The following is a 20,235-nucleotide window of genomic DNA, read 5'->3' on the forward strand; positions in this document are numbered from 1 at the left end:
AGGACTGATTAAGACTGCATTGGTATTCACAGACTGCTATGTGTTATTGTTATGTTGCTATGTTTACGGTTGTGATTAGCTACGCAGCGTTAGCACGCACGCATTTAACCTGATAACGCGCTGAAACGTACGCAAAATGTAACCGTTATAATGTAAAGACAGAGTTTGTTTACAAATGCGCAAGACACGAAAGAGTCACTAGGCTTCGAAACACGACGAAAACAAGTGCAGTTACCTTTATCTCCACTACTTTATCATCCAGAACCCGATGAACTCTTCACCGGAACTACATTAAGTCGACTTTTTGGAATTTACTATCGCTACTGCCCCCAAGTGGTGTAACTATGTCACTACATCAATTTATATTATTTTCTATTATTTTATTTCTATTTTTATTTGTTGTATTATTGGAAACATTTAAGATGATGATATTAAACATTAAATAATTACTGGAATTACTCTGGAAGCTTTGCACAAGTATTTCTATGTGCCCAGACTGTCTGCTCATGCCCACATGGCAAATACACATCTTAAATCTCGAAAACCCAAGTCATCATTCTGAGATAATAATGTAATGTAATGTAATTCCAGAATCTTTTGCACCTTTTGACACTAACCCTTTCACCGACTCCATATCAGAGATTATTGATGCACTAGGAGACAGGATTAGATTTGATCCCTTTTGTATATTGTATACATATAATATACTGTATATGCAGTTGCCTCTGTGAACCTCAAATATCTGAATTGAAAAAAAGTAAGAAAAGACAACTGCTTTTCAAAATTCCCGCCCATCAGATCTGCATCAGAAGCCAACTGGCTTTTCATTCTTTTTTCCAAGAAGGAAAAATGCCTGGTATTCAGACTGAGGTGCCTCTGTCTGTACTCACAGATGTGGTAGAGGGAGAGAAGAGGTGAGAGGGATGTGGTGGATTATCAAGCTGTAATAATCAACGGAAGAATGACGATGAAAATACAACGTGCAATCTGCCTCCACGTCTTTTTGTTGCTTTGGTCTGAACAACGGCTGCAAGGTAGGGTTGAAACAGAAGATCTGTTGACAAGGCTGTGAAAGGAAATGCAAAACAACGGAGCAATATCTAAAAAAGACTAGTAAATAATCTGTTTATCAATGATAGATTTCCTGTAATAACTACTTTCATTAAGGTCACAGGTGGTTAAAAGTCACTATTTCCCTTTTTAGATGTGGCTGCAGGCTTAAATCCAACATCTCAAACGACTTCCTCAGCGGTCTCTGATGCAAACCTGATGTTTGAGGTACTTTACCGCAAAGGTCTTAAAACAATTCCTGTGTTTTCCTGGAGTAAGGCATGAATATTTATATTATTTCTTTTCTCCCGTGTGCAGTTTCTACTTGGTGGGATCGAGATCAACAAGGACAACAACATCGTCCTCCTCGATGAGGAGATGGCGTCGATGAGGCAGGGCCGGACGTTCCTGTCTCAGATCAACGATAACATCCCCAGGAACGTGGAGTCCATGAAGCAGATGCTGACCACCCTGAGCGAGCAGAGGAGGCCACTGACTCATTCACACTTTGACGGTCTTGTCCTGAGCATGGTGTACTCTGCTAACCAGGCCTGGCAGCAGGAGAAGGGAGAAGATAAGGAGGTCTGGGGAGCCGTGCTCCTCCAGCTGGTTAATGCTACGGTCCATGACTTGCGCGGGAATCACCTCTTCTGTTACACCTAATATATAGAGCGCAAATCTGTACGAGCATGCAATAAACCACCTTCAAACTCCCTGTAATGTGTATGGATTACTTATTCTGACAAAAGGGCTCAGTCATTGGCAAAACACAAACATTTTTATTGTCATACAGTAGAAAAAAAACATGTGGAAAAGTTCAACTGATCCCTGCATTAGGGACACACTAAAGGAAAAACGTGAGTTTGTTAAGATTATTTTAGAGTTCACTTCTTTCTCGTCTGCTTTTGATTTTGTTTCGTCGTCTTGGTCTTGGTTTTGTTCTCAAATTCCTCCAGAGAAGCCAGTTTCTTTTTGAGCTATGCATCTGCAGCAGGACCTCTCCGCTCCCTGTTGGAACGTGGCCGACTCCTCCTCCTCTGTCCCCTTACGCTGCCCGCGGATGCCGAGGCGTCTTCCTGCTCCGTTGTGGGTCCATCATCATCGGTCGGCGATTCGCTCCTGTCCCAGACGAGCACCGTCACACCTGTGAGTGAACGCGACGCGTGGCTTCAGCGAGATCACGTGACCATTGAAACATTAGACGACAAACGCGTCACAAAGGTACTTACCCATTCCGGATCCAAGCACATCACCCAGCGGGTTAAATTTGTTGATCTGAAAAATATAAAACAGAGACAAAAATAAATGTCAGCATCTTTACATTTAATTATTATAATTTTTTTTTTTTTTAATTCATGCTCACAGATTTGATCCCTGAAGCTGTGGGATCGTGCAGCTGACAGACGAGCTCCGCCGAATTGGAATCGTAGATGTCGATGGTTCTCTGATGGCCGGTGCAAACGCGGTCGTCCGGGTAACGGCCAGCCACTATCAGGTCGTACACAGGATGCCACGTGGCCTACAGAACAATTACAACAGAGGTATATTGTTAATAATGACTATTCTACCAGTGACAGAACACATACTGATGATACGACACGTGTTCCTTGTGGCATATTTCTTTAAATACTAACCCAGTCTGGCGTTATCTGCTAACCACATGAATATTGATTTATACACACAAACTTGTGGAAGAATCAAACCTTGATAGGTGTGAGATGTTGGTACTGTCTGTGAGGATGTTGGATGATATGTTGAGGCTTCGCCCAATCGGGGGACGAGTAGACGCGAATCTCGTCATACTGATCCGTGGTGAGCAACTTGGAGCAGTCCACTGGGTTGAAATAAGCTGTGAGGAGACAACAGGAGGACAGAAAGTGTAAATAGATGGTCTAAATGGAAAATACACACTTTGCATTTTATAACTGAACCACTATATCTATTATCTCTGTTGAAAGAAATACTTTTAATACATTTATCTTTGTTAAAAACTATCATATGTGACATAGGATGATAAAGTAAATAAATAAAGACAGTGTTACCTGAGTTGACGGCTTTTTCATGAGGCATGTCGTGCAGGAAACTCGTCTTGTCTGTTATGTTTCTCAGATCCCAAAGTTTCACCGTGTGGTCGACCGAGGCCGTCGCCAACAACCAGTCACATCTGGAGTTGAACTCTGCGTGGGTCACTTTGGCTTTGTGCAACTTGTTACTAAAAATCTGCAGTAATAATGAATAGATTGTGACTCTTTTTATTACTAACTGGTTTGTAACATGGACAAAATACAGCATTATTTATCTCTCTGCGCTTAAATGATGTACGTTACAGGGACTTAAATGTACCTTTTGTCCGTCCAGTCCCAGAAGTGACAGCTGTCCCGTGTTATCTCCCGTCACAAGCATCTGTCGGCTCACAGATACGTCCAGACAGCAGTACCAAGAACTGCACAAGGCAATGAAGAGAATTCACCGATATGACTTTGCAATGCATACAAAAATGATGGCTCAATATACTCATCAAAAATGTCTGGATGCAATGGGATAGATTATTATTATTATTATTATTATCAAACAACAGATACTAAAAGAGCAGATTTGATGCCATTTTAGTTTTATTTTGGCTGAGCATCAGTCCTCTTTACAGTTTCCTCACCAGACATTGTGGTGATCATGACCACAGTCTTGAGTTGTGGACAGTGTTGTTGACGGGAGGCCCTCAAAGCTCTGCATGGTCAGCCTTCCCTCACCAGAAGCCACATAGACCAGCGACCCCTACTGATCGGGCGGGAAATTGCAGCGAGTGTCCGTCACCACGACGCAGAAGTATAAATGCTCGAGGCGTCTCCGTGGTGACGCAGACGGATAACGCATACGCAGTCGGAGAAGTATAATGTGGCCTTAGAATTAATCCACATGGGGAGGGGGCATCTGATAAGAAGACTGATGCCAGACTATGACCTTGTTTTATTTCCTTAGATTACTCAATCTTACTTCAGTTCGTCTGTGGTGGCAAACACTGTTAGAGTTCTCCCATTGAAATCTCGAAGTGCTGTCGTGCCCCCCACAGATGATACAAACAGCTGAGAGGGATTTAACTGGTTAAACTGCATGTCTGTAACTGAGTCTCCAGGCCCCATCTATGCACAAAAGCAACATTTAAACAACTGAACATCTCACACTGTTTTATCAATCGAAGCATCAGGTAAACAAATGAGGACAATATACAAGAACTCACCCCTTGAATAAAGGTCTTATTTGTGGGGGCGGTGTAGTCCCACAGATAAATGTCTCCACCCTTAGACGCCACGGCCATGGAGGTGTGGTGATTGGGGTTCCACTCCAGACAGGTGATCCTGCGAGCGAACGGACTGGTGGCCCTGTGGAAGTGATAGGACGACAGAGAGCGAACGAAAGGCTCCTGGAGACACTGGAAAAGAGTGAAAAGGTACAACTTTACTTTCTCAGAAGAAGAAAAGAGACGGCAATCTGTTTTGTAGTATGGGAATTAAGTACATGACAAAGGTGTGGTGTGTTATCGCTCCAATAACGATTCTTTTTACCTGTGTCATTTTTTAATTATGCTCCCTTGATTCCTGTCATACCTTCAAAACAACAAAGATATTTGTTGACAGGCTTTTGGCCGATCTGATTTAATGCCAGCTTTTGTGTTGCTTTTTATTTGACTAACTTTAGTCTATTTATTATCTTTATTGATACTCTCACTTGATTTTACTGTAAAGCACTTTGAGAGGTTATATGTGTGTAAGGCATTATAAAAGTGAACTTCACTTACTGTATACACCCTCTTTCTACGATTCTAAATTGCCCCTTTTATTTAGTGTTTTTAAATATTTACCTTCTATTTATGAAACAGTAGAAAATGGCTGTTGACTGAATATAGACTTTCTATAAAAGCCACATAGATATGCACACATTGTTTTGTGTTTTGCCCTTTGTTTTGGTTATTACACTTGTACAAAAGTGTGTTCTTTGGCTGAAGAATCCTATCTAGAGAGTGTAAACTGTGTCATTCTCCTGCATGTATAGATGTCTGGTGTTTCCATAATTTTGTATACAGTTAAATATAATTATTCTTGTCCATGTTGTGTATCATGTCAGTACAGAGGAGTCAGGAGTCTCACCTGTCTCATCTGTGAGTGCAGACTTTGTCCCAGAGTGCTCCTGTAGATGTAGTGCAGGATGCTCCCATGGACTCCTCTCCTCTGGACTCCTGCAGACTTGAGAGGAGGAGGAGGAGGAGTTGTGGTAAGTGCTGCTGCACTTACCACAACACAGTCAATCAGCTGTGGTTCATGTTAAGTAGGGCCCTATGAAATCCGTTTTATTTTTTTCCAAATTCCGTTTTATTTTTTTCCAAATTCCGTTTTTTCCGTTTTAATTTTTTAGAGTTCCGTTTTTTCCGTTTTATTTTTTTTATTCTGTTTTTTTTTTACCTTTTATACTTACTTTACCACCATAGAATGTGTGCTTTTTGTGTCAGTGAAAAAAATGTCCACTGAAATGCAACTTTCTTCTTGAATCCACTGACTTCTCAATTGTTCAATTGTTTGGACTTAAGTTAAATCCTAATTAAGTAAATTCCAGTGAATCTTAAAACAAGCCATGCAATGCTGGTCACATTAAAAAGTAAAATAATTAACATAAATAAAAATGTGGTAGTGCCCCCTGGTGCAGACGGATTTCTGCGCACCGCCCCTGCGCTGTACTGTTCTCCCTCTCCTGCGCCGTGCGCTTCTCCGTATCCGTCTGGATCATTTCTCTACACGCAATATTACCCCTACAACTCTGCAATTAAGGGAATAACAGATGCATCAGATGAGCCGATGTCTTTAGTTAACTGCTCAAAGAGAGAGAATGTTCTCTGGTGTGAAGTGAAAGTCGTGGGGAGTTCATAAGTTTCACTTATGCGCAGAGACTTTCCAGCATTTAACAGGCGATGTTCCACAGTTTACTCGCCGTGTTTCGGCCGCCGAATTATCGGCGCATTACTAAATATAACATCTTTATTGACAATAAAAATATAACCGTAATAATCGCGTATTTGATGGTGTGACTTGAGTTTCAATCGGCACCTGGACAAGGGGACGCTCGCCGGTTACATGCGAGCGCATCGCGCTTGTTCCGCGGTTTAGAAAAAAAAGTGTATATAAAGTAAATAAACAAGCAACACGCACTGGGGGAAACCCTGACCGGGTGAGTGTTTGCCACGAATGAGCGTTCCCCGGAACATTTCTCCAGACAAACGTTCCTTCTCCTCACGATGACAGCATTTCAGTCAAATTATGTCAATTTCCGCGATATTCCGCGTTTAACATTAGATTCCGTTTTTATTGGCCAATTCCGCGATTCCGTCCGCGATTCCGTTAACACGGAAATCATAGGGCCCTAGTTAAGAACAGCGTTATTCATGTGTCCATCGACGCTGACGCACCTTGTTTGGATGTTTCTCCATCTTTCTTGTCTCGTAGTTTTTTGGAGAGAGTTGGAGCTGCTGCTGCTGCTTCGGCTGCAGTTCTTTTCTTCACTTTCACTTTTGCCTCCGACTCCTTAGGTTTGCTTTTCATTTCCTCTCCTTTAACAACACACACAAACACACACACACACACACACACACACACACACACACACACACACACACACACACACACACACACACACACACACACACACACACACACACACACACACACACACACACACACACACACAGGCACTGCAGGAGTTGGACACAACACGGATATTTTGAGTCGATAAATAATAAATCTCACCTGTGTTGTAACTGTTCACTGTTGTCGTGGAAAAGCAGGAGCTCCAGTATCTGCAAAACGTTGAGCTACACGCGAGGCCAAATCTTCCTGTTTTGTAACGTGTGTGTATTACAGCTGGTGGCCTCTAGGTGTCAGTAGTGGTTGACGCCATGTCTGATGTTCAGTTGGTACTGAACAAATGTAGGCCCCTCCCACCTCAACACACATAGCAGTCTGTGAATATCAAGATATTTTAATATATTTTAATATATAAATGTATATATATATATATATATATATATATATATATATATATATATATATACATACATACGAATAAACGAACGAGGAGTTCAAGGCTTTGTTTACTTTCATTATCCAAATGGCTTTGTTTACATATAAAAAAGGGGTCTCACATTGGGATTTTATCCAGTTATAAAGTTGTACAATTGTAATACATGAATAGTCTTAATTTTTTTGTTAGGCTTCTTAAATTTGAAATTGTATTGACATATTATGCCCAGATCAAAATGTTTTTTAAGTGTTATGTATGGTCTTTCACATATATTTCACATATATTTTCGCATGTAAACAATATTTTGCCAAAAATAAAGAGCAAGTTAATCATATAATTAGATTTTTTTGGGGGAGTTTTGGATATCAGTAATAGTCTTCGAAGGTCTAAATGGAAATTGTTCCAGAAAATAGTCACATGTTCACAATAATTAAATACATAAATAAATAAATAAATAAAAATAGAAAAAATTCTTAAGTAAATTTTTTTGCAGAAGGTAAATTTTTAATGTATATAAGGAATCTAGTCACAGATAACAGGGGAATATTTTTCGTGTGATTCCCCTGATGAACGTTGATATAAACCATAACATCCTGGTTTTCCAGAACAGGCCCGGAAGTGACGACGGAAACACGTGACTGTCATCCTGACGTTTGATTGGCTCGTGTCGTTCCGTTTTGAAAAGATCCTGTGGTTGAGGCGGAGGGAAAGTTCAAACCTGTAACTGGTAGCAGGAAACAAACACGGTAAAAAGATAACCACAACAAGCTCCAGGTTACGATGCTCAGGCAGTAAGTACGCGTTGTTCTTTCAAGTTTATCACATTAAAAACTACCCCCCTCTGCAAATACATTGCTTAGAGTATTTGTCGTAGTTTACAGAGGCTTTTGTTGGGTTAAGCCGGGGATAGCTATGCTAATGCTAACAGAGTGCCCGTGAGCTTCTTCAAAATGCTTTCGTGTCGATACTATTGAAAAGTCCCTGTCCCTGTACCCTGTCTTCTGTAAACCACAGTGATGGATATTAAACATATGTCATTATTCATACTTTTCAACTTTTCATACAAGTAGTTATTAGTGGGGTTGTCATGCTGCAACAGTCTGTGAACAACATGAATTCAAATAATAATAGTAATTAAAAACGTCAAATCTTTTTGAAAACTAGTCTGACTTAATTCATTCCTTGCCCTGTCTAAACGCCTCTTGTTTCATTGTCTCATGCTCTCGCAATTTGTCATTATGACCTTATTGTACGTACAGCACCTTGAAATGTCTTGCTCTTATGTGCTCTTTCAGTTACAAACTGTTGTGCAAAATCTGTTTTTGAAAGTCAAGTTTTGGTTCAGTTTTAACTCATTTACTCTAGATAGATTCTTTATTGATGCTGCAGAAAATTCAAGGTTTTTAAGCAGGTTGAAGGTTTCAGGATGGGTTTTTTTTCCCCGGTTAACCTGTTGTGTTCTTTTACTTTATTATGTCTGTTTATATTGATGTTTCTTTGACATGATATAATTGTATTTGTTTTGTTTCTGCCCTTGTACAGTATCCTTTATAATTTTGTAAAACACTGCTTTTGTGCTCCATTTTTCATTTGATCCATCAGGGACTTCAACATATAAGCACACATATGTAAACAAAAAGGGCCTGGAATGTATAAATAAATGAATGCATGTGTATTTTTTCAGTTCATTTCAAAATGTCAAAATTACTTTTCAAAACTGATAAAACTGGTTTCAAGAAGATCTTCAAATAACTGTCTTTGAATATCCGTCAGTCCAAAATTAGAAAAATTATTTATTTCATGATGGCAAATTCTCACGTATGAGATATTGACTTTGTGATATCTACTGAATAAATCCAGCGCATTGTAAAGTGAATTAAATTTGTTTACATTTTATTTCAGGAAGGGTAAAACACCCCGCAGGCCTCCAAAAACACCCGCCAGCAACCAGAAAGACCCAGTTGGGGTGAGTGAAACTGTAGCATTATTTTTAAGTAAATGTACATTTTTGGCAGTTTGTAATTGTTAATGGTATAGTTTTTTTTCTCCAAAGTTACAATGATCAAAGAGGAAGAATATGATTCACATGGATGCATAACCTTGGAGGACATGTTGCTGATATTTTGATGTAGGTGTACTGTCGTGTACGTCCTCTGGATGTGGGAGATGAGGAATGCTGTATTGAGGTGATCAGCGATACTACCATCCAACTGCACTGGCCTGAAGGTTTCAAAGTAAACCGTAATGGAGAATACAAAGAGGTAACCATCAAAGTGGAATTTTATTTTATTTTTTTTCACTTCTTTCCACGTATATACTGGTAAAGTTTTCAGATGTATTTGGCATCAATTCTCTAAAAGACATTTCAGGGATAGGGTTGACAATTTTATACATATTTATTGCCTGTTAAGATGAAAAAAGTACTTGATCGACCATTTTGTGTCTAATACAGCTCTGTACCACCATAGAACTCTTTTTTTGAACAGTTGTTTCATTGCTGTAGACCATTGGTTATGCGGCCCCGCAATGAGCTACAGTTGATAGTTTTAATCCAGGATCTACTAAGCTTGTTAAATGTTTATTGGACATAATTGCTGGATACAGACCAATAAGTGTAAACTGTACAACTGCAATCTGGTCATTAAAATAATTACAAATGGGATTTCTTTCAGTTTTTTCCCCGTTTCTTTTCCTTTGGCGGCCCTCAGTCCAATGTTGGGTTCCTAAATTGGCCCTCGGGTATCAAAACTTTGACAACCCCTGCTGTAGACACTGCTGTAAATACTTAAAACAGTCACTAATGTATTAATCAAAATTATTCCCAAACAATGCACTAAATACCAGTGTTTGTTACATTAAACGCTAAATAGTACGCTAAATCCTGCCGTTTAAAAGATAAAATGACTTCCTTCCCACGGTTTCCCATGATTCGGTGGAGTTCCAGTCTAATTAGCAGCAGGCTACGCAAACTATACCACGCATTTACGTCTCTGTATCGTGCCCTTTTTTCCCTGGCTACATGTAATATGTAATCCATCCAGAAGAAACCATGAAGTAAAGCAACTCCTTCCTAAATTGAAATCAAAATATTGTTTGAACCTCCTTTTATGTAATTAAATATGCTTCTTGTAAATATTCAAATCTCTTACTTTTCTTTGCTTCTCAGACACAGTATTCCTTCCAAAAAGTCTTTGGGGTTTCATTATCCCAGATGGAGCTGTTTGAGAATGTGGCCAAACCTCTTGTTGATGACCTTATCCACGGAAAAAATGGTAAGAACACAGTACTGCGGATTTATTTCATTTGAAAAACATTTGCACTCCATTTGTCTCTATGCGAGTATCATTGGTTAAAGTTGCCTATAAATATATGTGTTGTTGTTTGGCGTCCTCCAACTTGTCTATATCAGTCAGCCCGTTATCAGCCCATCATGAGGAAAAGATGAGCCAACCTGTAAACTACAAGCATTTGTCTTTTAGCTTCATGGTTAAATGTGTACAGGTTTACCAAGAAGTAAATTTAGTTCAAGTTGTTCAAGAGTGTTAATGGGACTTGAATCTGTCTGATTGATGCAGGTCTGCTCTTTACTTATGGTGTGACGGGAAGTGGAAAGACCTTCACCATGACTGGCTCTCCAGGCCAGGGTGGACTTCTACCTCACTCTCTCAGCATGGTCTTCAACAGTATACGGCCCTACCAGGCCCAAAGATATGTAAGAAAGTGGGGGAAAAAATTATTCATATTTTGTGAAATCTCTACATGTCTTTTATGAAATAATTTTTTTTTTTTTCAGATCTTTAAGACGGATGAAAAAAATGGTATAGAGATCCAGAACGACGTTGAAGCTTTGTTGGAACGCCAAAGGCGAGAAAACAACATGCCAGTTCCTAAATCAGCCTCCTCAAGGTAAGTCTGGATCCTGAAAAGCCACACACACAGCTGCTGCTGCTGTGAAATGTAAAGTGACATAAATTCACGATTCATTTCAGACAAAAGCTTGATCCTGAAATCGCCGACATGATCAAACCGGAGGAAGCTTATAAAGCAGATGGTGTGGACGAGGACAGCAGCTACAGTGTCTTTGTCTCCTACATAGAAATCTACAACAACTACATATATGATCTCCTGGAAGAATCTCCGGAAGATGTCATCAGACCAAAGTAAGTTCAGGAAATGCACACCGGGAAGGATTTTAATGCAGATATATGAATGTACCCTCAGTAGCGTATTTGAATTCTTAAGACCATAGAAGAAGAAAAAATCTGGTCTTTTCTTTTTACTAGGTGGCATGGTGGAGGCACACCCGTGCGCCAGAACACTGAGTTTGTGTATGTGACCAGTGACTCCTCATACATCAGATATAGGAGTAGTGGCTTGATTTAGATGAGCTTATAGCATTTGTTGCAAAATGTGCAGATTGCAAATGACATCTCTTCAACACTGGAGGTGGCTAAGCTCGTATTTGGCTGATTAAGTGCGCGTTCTTTGTAATAGGAAATCCACGCTGGAGCGATTATCACAACAATGTAGTTACAAGTTACAGAAATGTAGGGCATCATGTGAAATATGTATTTTTAAAACAGGTGTTTACATGAGGTTGATTTTATAATGCTGTATTTATAAAGCACCAATCTGAGTGGTAAGAAAATATAGTCTCTAAAGTAATTGCTTTCATGGTACTAGAGCTGCAACTAGCGATTATTTTCGTAATCGATCAATCTGTCGATTATTTTCTCGATTAATCAAGTAATCGCGTGGTCCTTAAAACGTCAGAAGACTTTAAGTAACGTTCATTAGTGTCAAACATGGAAATGATGATGTTCTTAAATGTCTTGTTTTGTACACAAACCAAAATAATTCAGTTTTAACGATTTCTTTGTTTTAATCATAAAAAAAGCTTCACACCGATAAATCGAAAATTTATCGAATTGTTTCAGCTCTACGTGGTACCACTTCATACTATATTTTAAGAAATGAAAAGTATAAATGACATGTTAAAAATTAAGCTGAATACGTTATGCAAATATGGGGAAACCGAGCAAGCATTCAATGCCAAAATGATCCAGCATAAGTCTTCCATATTTCCGTATAACTTCTCCAGTGTTGATGAGAGCTTCCTTAGTTGCAAAAATCATTAGTGGCCCCTCTGCTGCTCGTTGTCTTGACATGGCAAAGCCCCTGAATGTCTATAAATCTGCTGTCTGTCGCTTTAAATGTCACTTCATAATTGTAACTGTCTGATTACCTTCTATGGCTGTAATCAAGCAACATTAATTATCCCCTGTGCAGTTGTTTCATGGCCCGCTTTCTGTTGCATGATGAATGCAGTCATTTGTCTTCGCTGTCTAACGGCTTTTATTTTCTCACTGTAGACCACCTCAGTCTAAAATCCTCCGAGAAGATCAGAACCACAACATGTACGTGGCTGGCTGCATGGAGATTGAAGTCAAGTCTGCCGAGGAGGCTTTTCAAGTGTTCTGGAGAGGTGAGTTGTCTCAACATCTGCGTTTAGAAGCGAACGGCTCAGTTTTAAGGGATGAAAACACTGCACTGATGATCGTAGATGTGACTGACCCAGTATTTCTGGGCTACGGCCTGGATCTGACTGGGAAATGACCTCAGTTAATCTTCTCTCTGAGCAGCTGTAGTCGATTAAAATTGTATGTGTGAAAAACATATATCATTTGCAATGTGTATTATGTAGTTTTTTGTTCAGTTGCTGGTGTTGTCTACAATTTATGTTGAGTGGATCTTTCTTAACATTTTTAAAAGTGTTTTTTTTCTTCCTTTTTCCCCAGAAGTAGAGCTGTTATGTCAGCCAGTTTAAATTAAATGACATTTTAATCATTGTAGATTATTAATTTTGTCTTTTGTTTTAATTTGCACCATTTTGTATGAGTGAGTGACATTAATGATTGTATGAAATGTTAGCAGCAGTGCTCAATAATCTAGCAGTGGTTGCACAGAGCTGCAGAATAAATGTAGGGGAAGCACTTTTGTGTGGTCGTAAAAATTATATTCAACTTAATAAAAATTGTTGGTTGTTTTAGGTCAGAAGAAGAGGAAAGTTGCCAACACGCGTCTGAACAGGGAGTCTAGCCGCTCCCACAGTGTGTTCATTGTTAAACTGGCTCAGGCTCCTCTTGATGCAGAAGGTGACAACATTCTCCAGGTCAGTTCACATCAAAATGAAAATTTCTGAGGTCTCTTGGATGAATTAAAAAACAACAACATTTTTTTGTCAGGATAAGAACCAGGTAACTGTCAGTCAACTGTGCCTGGTCGACTTGGCGGGAAGCGAGCGCACTGGTAGGACGGGGGCAGAAGGCACTCGTATACGCGAAGCAGGTTTGTTAACTCGTCAAGATTTAGTTTCACCCTTAGCTGAGTTTGACGTGAGATTAAAGGGCAATCTCTGTTGCAGGAAACATTAATCAGTCTTTGCTGAATCTAAGGACGTGCATTGAAGTACTCCGAGAGAACCAGATGTGTGGCACGAACAAGGTATGAATTATTCAAATAATGCATTAAACACATTAGTCTGACCGAAACCAAGCTACTCTTAATTGGACTAACTTACTTGGATAATGCGATTTCACAGTCTGATTATTATTATAATTATTCATTTCTAGAGCGCTTTTCTAGACACCCAAAGCGCTTTACAAATTACCCATTATTAATGAACACATTCTCCCTGGTGGTGGTAAGCTAGATGTAGCCACAGCTGCTCTGGAGCAGACTGACTGATTACTCCTGCATAGTCGGACTTGGCATTCTGTACATGCACCAAAATTTCCTCCCCATTCTTTGAACCGGAAGTAGAAGGTCATATAAACTGTGGCGGCGTCTTTGGACAACGCAGCAACCACAAGGTGCCATGCTCGACTTACTTTGTATCACGATTAACACCTCGCAGTTTGTTTTTCAGTGACATAAAGGTCAACCGGAAACTTGATTCAATACGCAGTAACTGAATTTGTACTTGGCTTGATTCGCTGTGCATGTGAACGTACTGACTAACACTTTCATTATAGTCACCTAAGTAATCTATGTTTCTCTTACAGATGGTTCCTTACAGAGACTCTAAAATAACCCATCTGTTCAAGAACTACTTTGATGGCGAGGGAAAAGTCCGAATGGTTGTTTGTGTCAATCCCAAAGCCGATGACTATGATGAAACCTTGGTAAGTTTGTTCCACGTTTTCTTGTCTGTTATTTTTTTTTTTTATTTTATTTTTTTTTTAATTAACTTTGTAATTTGTGTGACTCATAACGGCTTGTTCTGTCTGTGCAGCTTGTGATGCGGTTCGCAGAGATGACTCAGGAGGTGGAAGTAGCTCGGCCGGTGGACAAACCCATCTATGGCTACACTCCAGGCCGTCGGAACAGAAACCAGGCCTTTAAAGAGGAACTGTCTCGCAGGCTGGAGGAGCGCGGCGGTCCGCTCGACAGGGGTAAAAACGAAAATCTCAAGTATTTTTTTGCATTGATTAATACATTTGAAACATTTCAGTGCTACACTTGTGCAAACATGTGAAAAGGACAGCGCACATGAGGATGAAGACATGGTTTAATTTTTTGAAATAGTTTGATTGAAGCACAACTGGCATTTCTAAATTGAATTGCATTTTCAGTAGGGCTGAAACAATTAATCGATTAATATTATTATTATTATTTTTTTCATTATGGAGACAAGCTTTCTGTGGACAAAACAAGACATTTAACAACATCGTTATTTCGAGGTTTTAAACATTTCTCAACAATTTCTGGACCAAACATGTACTCAATTAATCGAGAGAATAATCAACAGATTAATTTACTGTGAGAATAATCGTTAGCTGCATTCCTAATTTCCAGCTGAATGATTTGGTAATGCTCCTTCCCTGTGATTATTATTACCCAGTAATGTACAGACACTCCTTGTACCTCCCCTTTTATATGAATGCATGACAGTAGTTACATTACACATATTTGATGTTTATTGCGTTTATATCTATTGAACGTTTTAAATGCCTATTAGACCACAAAGCAGCTTCAGGAGTTGTGTTAACTCTTGTTTCCGCAGACTTGCCCTCCGTTATAAACCACCTGGTGCACAGCCTCCCACCTCTCCCCTCTTCCGAACTGACGGACCCTCATGATGACATCACCCTGCCGCGGCTGATTGAAGCTCTGCAGAACAGACACAGGATGAGGCAGATGATGATTGATGAATACAATAAAGCAGGTGCCTCATTAATGTAGCTCGGCTCTCACCCTGTGGCTTTGACAGTTTAGGTCACTTAAAGGTGGATTTTTCAGTCACGGCTCACACTGTTTTTTTTTTTTATTTTTAGCCAACACGATGAACTCTATGCTTCAGAAAGTGGACGGCAATCTCATTTCCAAAGAAAATTTTATTCATGAACAAAATGGCAAACTGGCAGAGAAAGACAAAATCATCCACAGCAACAAGGCAGAGCTCGACCGCTTGGAGAAGAGAACCAAAATGCAGGAACACAAGGTGTGGGGGGGAAACAAACAAACAAATATCCCTGTAGTGTGCATTTGGAGATGTTATTTTCTAAAAATGCATACTAATGGTTCTGTTCCAGATTGAAATCCTGCAGAAAACAACTAAAATCTATGAGGACGACAAGCGTTCACTGAAGCAGGAGCTGGAAACCAGAGAGCAGAGGCTGCATAGAGAGCTTTCTGAGAAGCGACGCATGGAGCAGCGTATGAACGGTGCCGTCTCAGACACGCAATACAAGTGGGAGAAAGAATGTGTGAGTTATTTTTATTTATTGTCATATGTGTGATAAGGATACCAGCGTTTTGTTTATTACAGCTTGTTGAAGTAGCACAATCCCGTACACGTTTTTACTTATTGCGTCATTGCCTCTTGTCGTGCAGGTGAGACGCGTAAATGCCATGCAGCTGGAGATGCAGAACAAGCTCTGGGTGAAAGACGAGAAGCTGAAGCAGCTCAAGGCAATCGTGGCGGAGAACAAGACACCGGGTGGTCCTGATCCTCCTCCGCGCCAGGTGCAGCATCACCCTCAGCGACCTTCCAGAGAGGAGCGTCTTCCTGCAAAGAGATCTGCTTCGCCTTCACCTCTCCCTGTATGTTGTACTTCAAAATCAATTGGTTCTTATTAAGCGTGGGTAAAAATATCTATCTATCCATCCATCCTCTACCGCTTTATCCTCCATCGGACGGTCGCGGGGGGTGCTGTGTAGGCCTGGGCGATATATCGAATAATTCAATTTTTTTGTTCCGACAATCTTAAAAACAAAAATATCGATTATTTTCTCCTCTTACTACGGCGCACCTTTTTAATGTTCGCACTGGGGAAATGTTCCATCTCCTCACACTCACCCGGTCAGGGTCTCCCCCAGTGCATGTTGCTTGTTTATTTACTTTATATACACTTTTTTTTTTTTTTATCCACCACGGATTTTTCTAAGCGCGATGCACCCGCATGTAACCGGCGAGCGTCCTCTTGTCCAGGTGCCGATTGAAACTCGAGTCACACTATCAAATACGCCATTATTACGGTTATATTGTTATTGTCAATAAAGATGTTATATTTAGGAATGCACCGATAATTTGGCGGCCGAAACACAGCGAGTAAACTGTGGAACAGCAACTATTAAATGCTGGAAAGTCTCTTTGCGCAAAAGTTAAACTTATGAACTCCCCGCGACATTCATTTCACAGCAGAGAACATTCTCTCTCTTTGAGCAGTTAACTAAAGAGATCGACTCATCTGATGCATCTGTTATTCCCTTAATTGCAGCGTTGTAGGGGTAAAATTGCGTGTAGAGAAACGATCCAGTCTGATATGGAGAAGCGCACGGCGCATAAGAGGGAGAACAGTACAGCGCAGGGGCGGTGCGCAGAAATCTGTCTGCACCAGATGAGGGGGCACTACCACTTTTTTATTTATGTTATTTATTTTACTTTTAAATGTGACCAGCATAAAACTTCATTTCATAGGGCCCTAGATCAGTCAGAGTCTGTGCTACGTTCATGGAGGATGTATTTAAAATATTTTAATTAACTGACACTGAAACACTGTATGTGTTTAAAACGTCATGCATCATATGAACAATCATTTTGTCTTTAGTAGTTAAAAAAATAAAAAATCCTTTTAAATCGAAAATTTATTTTTTATTAAATTTTTATTTTTAGGCCATATCGCCCAGCCCTAGTGCTGTGCCTATCTCAGCTGACATAGGGCGATAGATGGAGAAATCCTGCACTTTCACTTTTCGCTACCATTTTGTTTTTCGTCAGTTAGACAGATCTCGTGGTGTTTCGCTAAACGATTGTCTCGCAATATATTGATTATCACAGAATCATTATATCGTGATATTATTGCTATCGTGATCGGTATCAGTATTATGCGATTCCCACCACTAATACTTAACCGTTAGATGGCATGAAATGTACTTGTCTGTCTGCTCACAGCTACCGTAGTCTAACACTCCTGACTGAACAAACATTACTAATCCTGATCTCAACATCACACTTCTTACAGAGTGTTAGAAGTAAGTACAGTGCTTCAGTCTTGCAGCAATAACAACCATAACAAACTGAACATTCCCCATTAGAGATTAATGAGAATGTGTCACAGAGCTGCTGTTACAACTCTCTGGGAGTTAATGAGGCTGTATTTAAAATGTGCATGTCTTTTAGGTGTAAACAAATGTCTGTTAGAATTAGAGTTCACACGAACTCATGTTGCCTAGCGACACAGAGGAAGTGATTTGTTTTATGCCGAGACAGACAGGCACCACTAATAAAATGGTTTCCTCAGCTTTGGTTAATGACTGGTGACACCTTTCACTTGTAAGAACCAGTTTTGAGAAGGTCATTTTAATCTTCGTTTGTCTTCCCCTCTGCCGTCGTCTCCTCCGCTGACCCGAGCAGACGACGACTCCGGTGCGTCCGTTGCATCGCCGCTCCCGGTCTGCAGGTGGGGAGAAGTGGGTGGACCACAAGCCCACCTCCAGCCTGGACTTGGGCACAGTCTTGCAGCCCGTCATCCCGAACGCCATCCAGGTGTCCGCACCCAGCGAGAAGGCCCTGTCCAAGTGCGACAGATACGTGTTAACGCATCAGGAGGTCGCCTCTGACGGCGAGATACAGACTAAACTTATTAAGGTAAGTGCGACGCATCCGTGTGTTCAGCACATGTCGACGTGTTTCTGCTGTTGCCTGATGATTATAGTGACTTGTTTTTAATTGCCGTTTCTGTCATGCTACCGTTGCAACTGTCTGTATATTACCCACCAGCCTGGGTAACACTTGACAGCTTGTTCATCCATGATATGGAATAACTACATTATCAGTTACGATTCAATTCAACTTTATTGTCAGTTATTACTGAAATTCCTAAGTTGGGTGCACACAAAACATTTATTTCAGTATGTGGAATATTCACCTTCTCTCGCACCAACAATTTTCTTCTTTTAGTGTTTGATGTTTCACTCTTCTCTCGTGACCTGAACTGCCACTCTTACTCATTAAAATAATGGCATTTAGGAATTGTAATAAAGAAATTGTTAAATAAGAAATGTGAAAAGCTTAAACCTCAATGAAAGAACTATGGGTTTAAAAGTTGTCTTCACTTTGTTTAGGGCGAAAGTAACAATTGAACTTTTCAATTTTGTGCTGTGTTTTGTATTTGAGATTTCATATTTGATTGTATATATAATTGTTTATTATTCTCAAATTGGGAAACTAGCCCTACATGGTAAGACTTTATAATAAGTATACACTATTAGCATTAGTGAAGCATTAATAACTATTGTATTCATAATCTATAAAGCATGAATTCCCATTAGTATGTAGTTTATAAACACAGTTATAAATGTTTTACCGTGTCCAAATAGCTGCTGCACTCAAGCAGCCAATCAGCATCCACCTCCGACAAACAAGCTCTTTGATCGACTGTGTTTCGCTCAGTACATGCCAACACTTCAGCACATGTCTTTATAAACTACATACTAATGAGTATCCATGTGTTATAAATGATGAATTCAATATGTATTAATGTACTAACTAATGCTAATAGTGTGTACTTATTATAAAGTGTATTATGTACCATGCTGCACCCAACACAATCTGTACATCAACTGACAATAGTAAGATGATACCGGATTTTATGTGCTACTTATTTAAATTGGCTGCTACCTCAGAAATCTTATTTTTCTTTAAGGGAGAGGTGATGAAAACCAGGGGAGGAGGACAAGCTGTCCATTTCACTGACATTGAGACGCTGAGACAGGAGGTCACCACAGTCCCACGGTACGTGTCTTGCTTTCGGGTTAATAAGTGCTGATTAACCAGATGTTCTACACAGTATAATGATAACTAACTATTTTATATCACTTCACATTTGTTACTGAAGTCGTAAGAGGAGATCTGCAGAAGGAGCGCCAGCCAGTGGTGATCAGACAGATGGAGCTTGGACCGATGTGGAGACGAGGGTAAGACGTTGATATTCGGATGATTATCACTGCATTTGTCTTTTTAGTGTAGAAAGGTGTCATGTAAAGTTGAGGATACACTGTATGTCTCTTGTTGTTGTGCTTGGAAAATCATTAAAAAGGTCTGTCCTCTTTAGGAATCTCTTTTTATTAAGAGAAAATGGATAAAGTGTGACAAATACACCTCTTTTTCTCTGATCTAGGGCTGCAATTATTGATCATTTTCATAAATGATTAATCTGTTGATTATTTTCTCAGTTGTCATTTGTTTGGTTCATCATAAAATGTTTTTTTTTTTTTTTTTTTTATGTTTCCCAACCTCCAAATGATGGTGTTGTCAAATCAAAACCAAAAATGATTCCATTTTAATGATTTTTGATTAATTTAGTAATCAATTAATAATGGAATAATTATTTCACTTTGAACTATAAAAAGTGGAGGCCCCCAGAATCTGTTTTAATGTTTAAATAACAAATAGTCAAATCATTATGTTGGTTAAACAAGTTAAAATACAATAAATTAGGTAACTGATCTTTTTTTTTTTTGGTCCACTAATCACTAAAGCTGTAAACATAACAAAAGACTAAACGGTTAAATCGGGTCATCTGTTAAGTTTCAACAAGAACCAAAGTGTAATGACAC

At 39.6% G+C, this 20,235-nt stretch overlaps 3 protein-coding genes across 4 annotated transcripts in view; 2 read left to right on the forward strand and 1 right to left on the reverse strand.

Moving 5' to 3' along the window:
- Positions 1 to 906: 906 nt before the first annotated feature.
- On the forward strand, positions 907 to 1,713 carry LOC310930336 (protein FAM180A; the record flags this gene model as incomplete). The annotated part of the gene is made up of 3 exons (XM_083893285.1): positions 907 to 1,034; positions 1,205 to 1,278; positions 1,369 to 1,713. Exons 1-3 carry the CDS (start codon positions 962 to 964, stop codon positions 1,711 to 1,713), a joined length of 492 nt encoding a protein of 163 aa, XP_083749411.1. The 5' UTR covers positions 907 to 961.
- Positions 1,714 to 1,864: 151 nt separating this feature from the next.
- On the reverse strand, positions 1,865 to 6,635 carry ddb2 (damage-specific DNA binding protein 2; the record flags this gene model as incomplete). 2 transcript variants are annotated; one of them, XM_083894023.1, is made up of 10 exons in its annotated part: positions 1,865 to 2,194; positions 2,280 to 2,325; positions 2,414 to 2,569; positions 2,754 to 2,899; positions 3,093 to 3,270; positions 3,394 to 3,493; positions 4,042 to 4,187; positions 4,286 to 4,477; positions 5,193 to 5,326; positions 6,503 to 6,635. In XM_083894023.1, the coding sequence occupies 10 exons, from the start codon at positions 6,633 to 6,635 to the stop codon at positions 2,028 to 2,030; spliced, it is 1,398 nt and encodes a 465-aa protein (XP_083750149.1). In that variant the 3' UTR covers positions 1,865 to 2,027. The 2 variants fall into 2 exon arrangements, with proteins under 2 accessions (XP_083750149.1, XP_083750150.1); XM_083894024.1 differs by having other exon boundaries at positions 5,193 to 5,288; positions 6,503 to 6,630.
- Positions 6,636 to 7,893: 1,258 nt separating this feature from the next.
- Positions 7,894 to 20,235, forward strand: part of kif23 (kinesin family member 23) — a gene marked incomplete at both ends in the record, with an annotated part of 12,600 nt that continues 258 nt past the window's right edge. Inside the window, 21 exons of the mRNA XM_083893683.1 lie at positions 7,894 to 7,904; positions 9,016 to 9,079; positions 9,246 to 9,374; positions 10,280 to 10,385; positions 10,689 to 10,825; positions 10,907 to 11,019; positions 11,103 to 11,273; positions 11,397 to 11,441; positions 12,486 to 12,598; positions 13,164 to 13,285; positions 13,359 to 13,461; positions 13,538 to 13,617; positions 14,178 to 14,297; positions 14,408 to 14,567; positions 15,179 to 15,340; positions 15,450 to 15,616; positions 15,708 to 15,881; positions 16,009 to 16,218; positions 18,032 to 18,265; positions 19,323 to 19,411; positions 19,515 to 19,593. Coding sequence (XP_083749809.1) covers positions 7,894 to 7,904; positions 9,016 to 9,079; positions 9,246 to 9,374; positions 10,280 to 10,385; positions 10,689 to 10,825; positions 10,907 to 11,019; positions 11,103 to 11,273; positions 11,397 to 11,441; positions 12,486 to 12,598; positions 13,164 to 13,285; positions 13,359 to 13,461; positions 13,538 to 13,617; positions 14,178 to 14,297; positions 14,408 to 14,567; positions 15,179 to 15,340; positions 15,450 to 15,616; positions 15,708 to 15,881; positions 16,009 to 16,218; positions 18,032 to 18,265; positions 19,323 to 19,411; positions 19,515 to 19,593 — 2,589 coding nt within the window. The remainder of the gene's footprint in view (positions 7,905 to 9,015; positions 9,080 to 9,245; positions 9,375 to 10,279; positions 10,386 to 10,688; positions 10,826 to 10,906; positions 11,020 to 11,102; positions 11,274 to 11,396; positions 11,442 to 12,485; positions 12,599 to 13,163; positions 13,286 to 13,358; positions 13,462 to 13,537; positions 13,618 to 14,177; positions 14,298 to 14,407; positions 14,568 to 15,178; positions 15,341 to 15,449; positions 15,617 to 15,707; positions 15,882 to 16,008; positions 16,219 to 18,031; positions 18,266 to 19,322; positions 19,412 to 19,514; positions 19,594 to 20,235) is intronic.

The sequence above is a fragment of the Microchirus variegatus genome (genome assembly GCF_963457635.1).
Source record: "Microchirus variegatus genome assembly, chromosome: 8".
NCBI lineage: Eukaryota > Metazoa > Chordata > Actinopteri > Pleuronectiformes > Soleidae > Microchirus > Microchirus variegatus.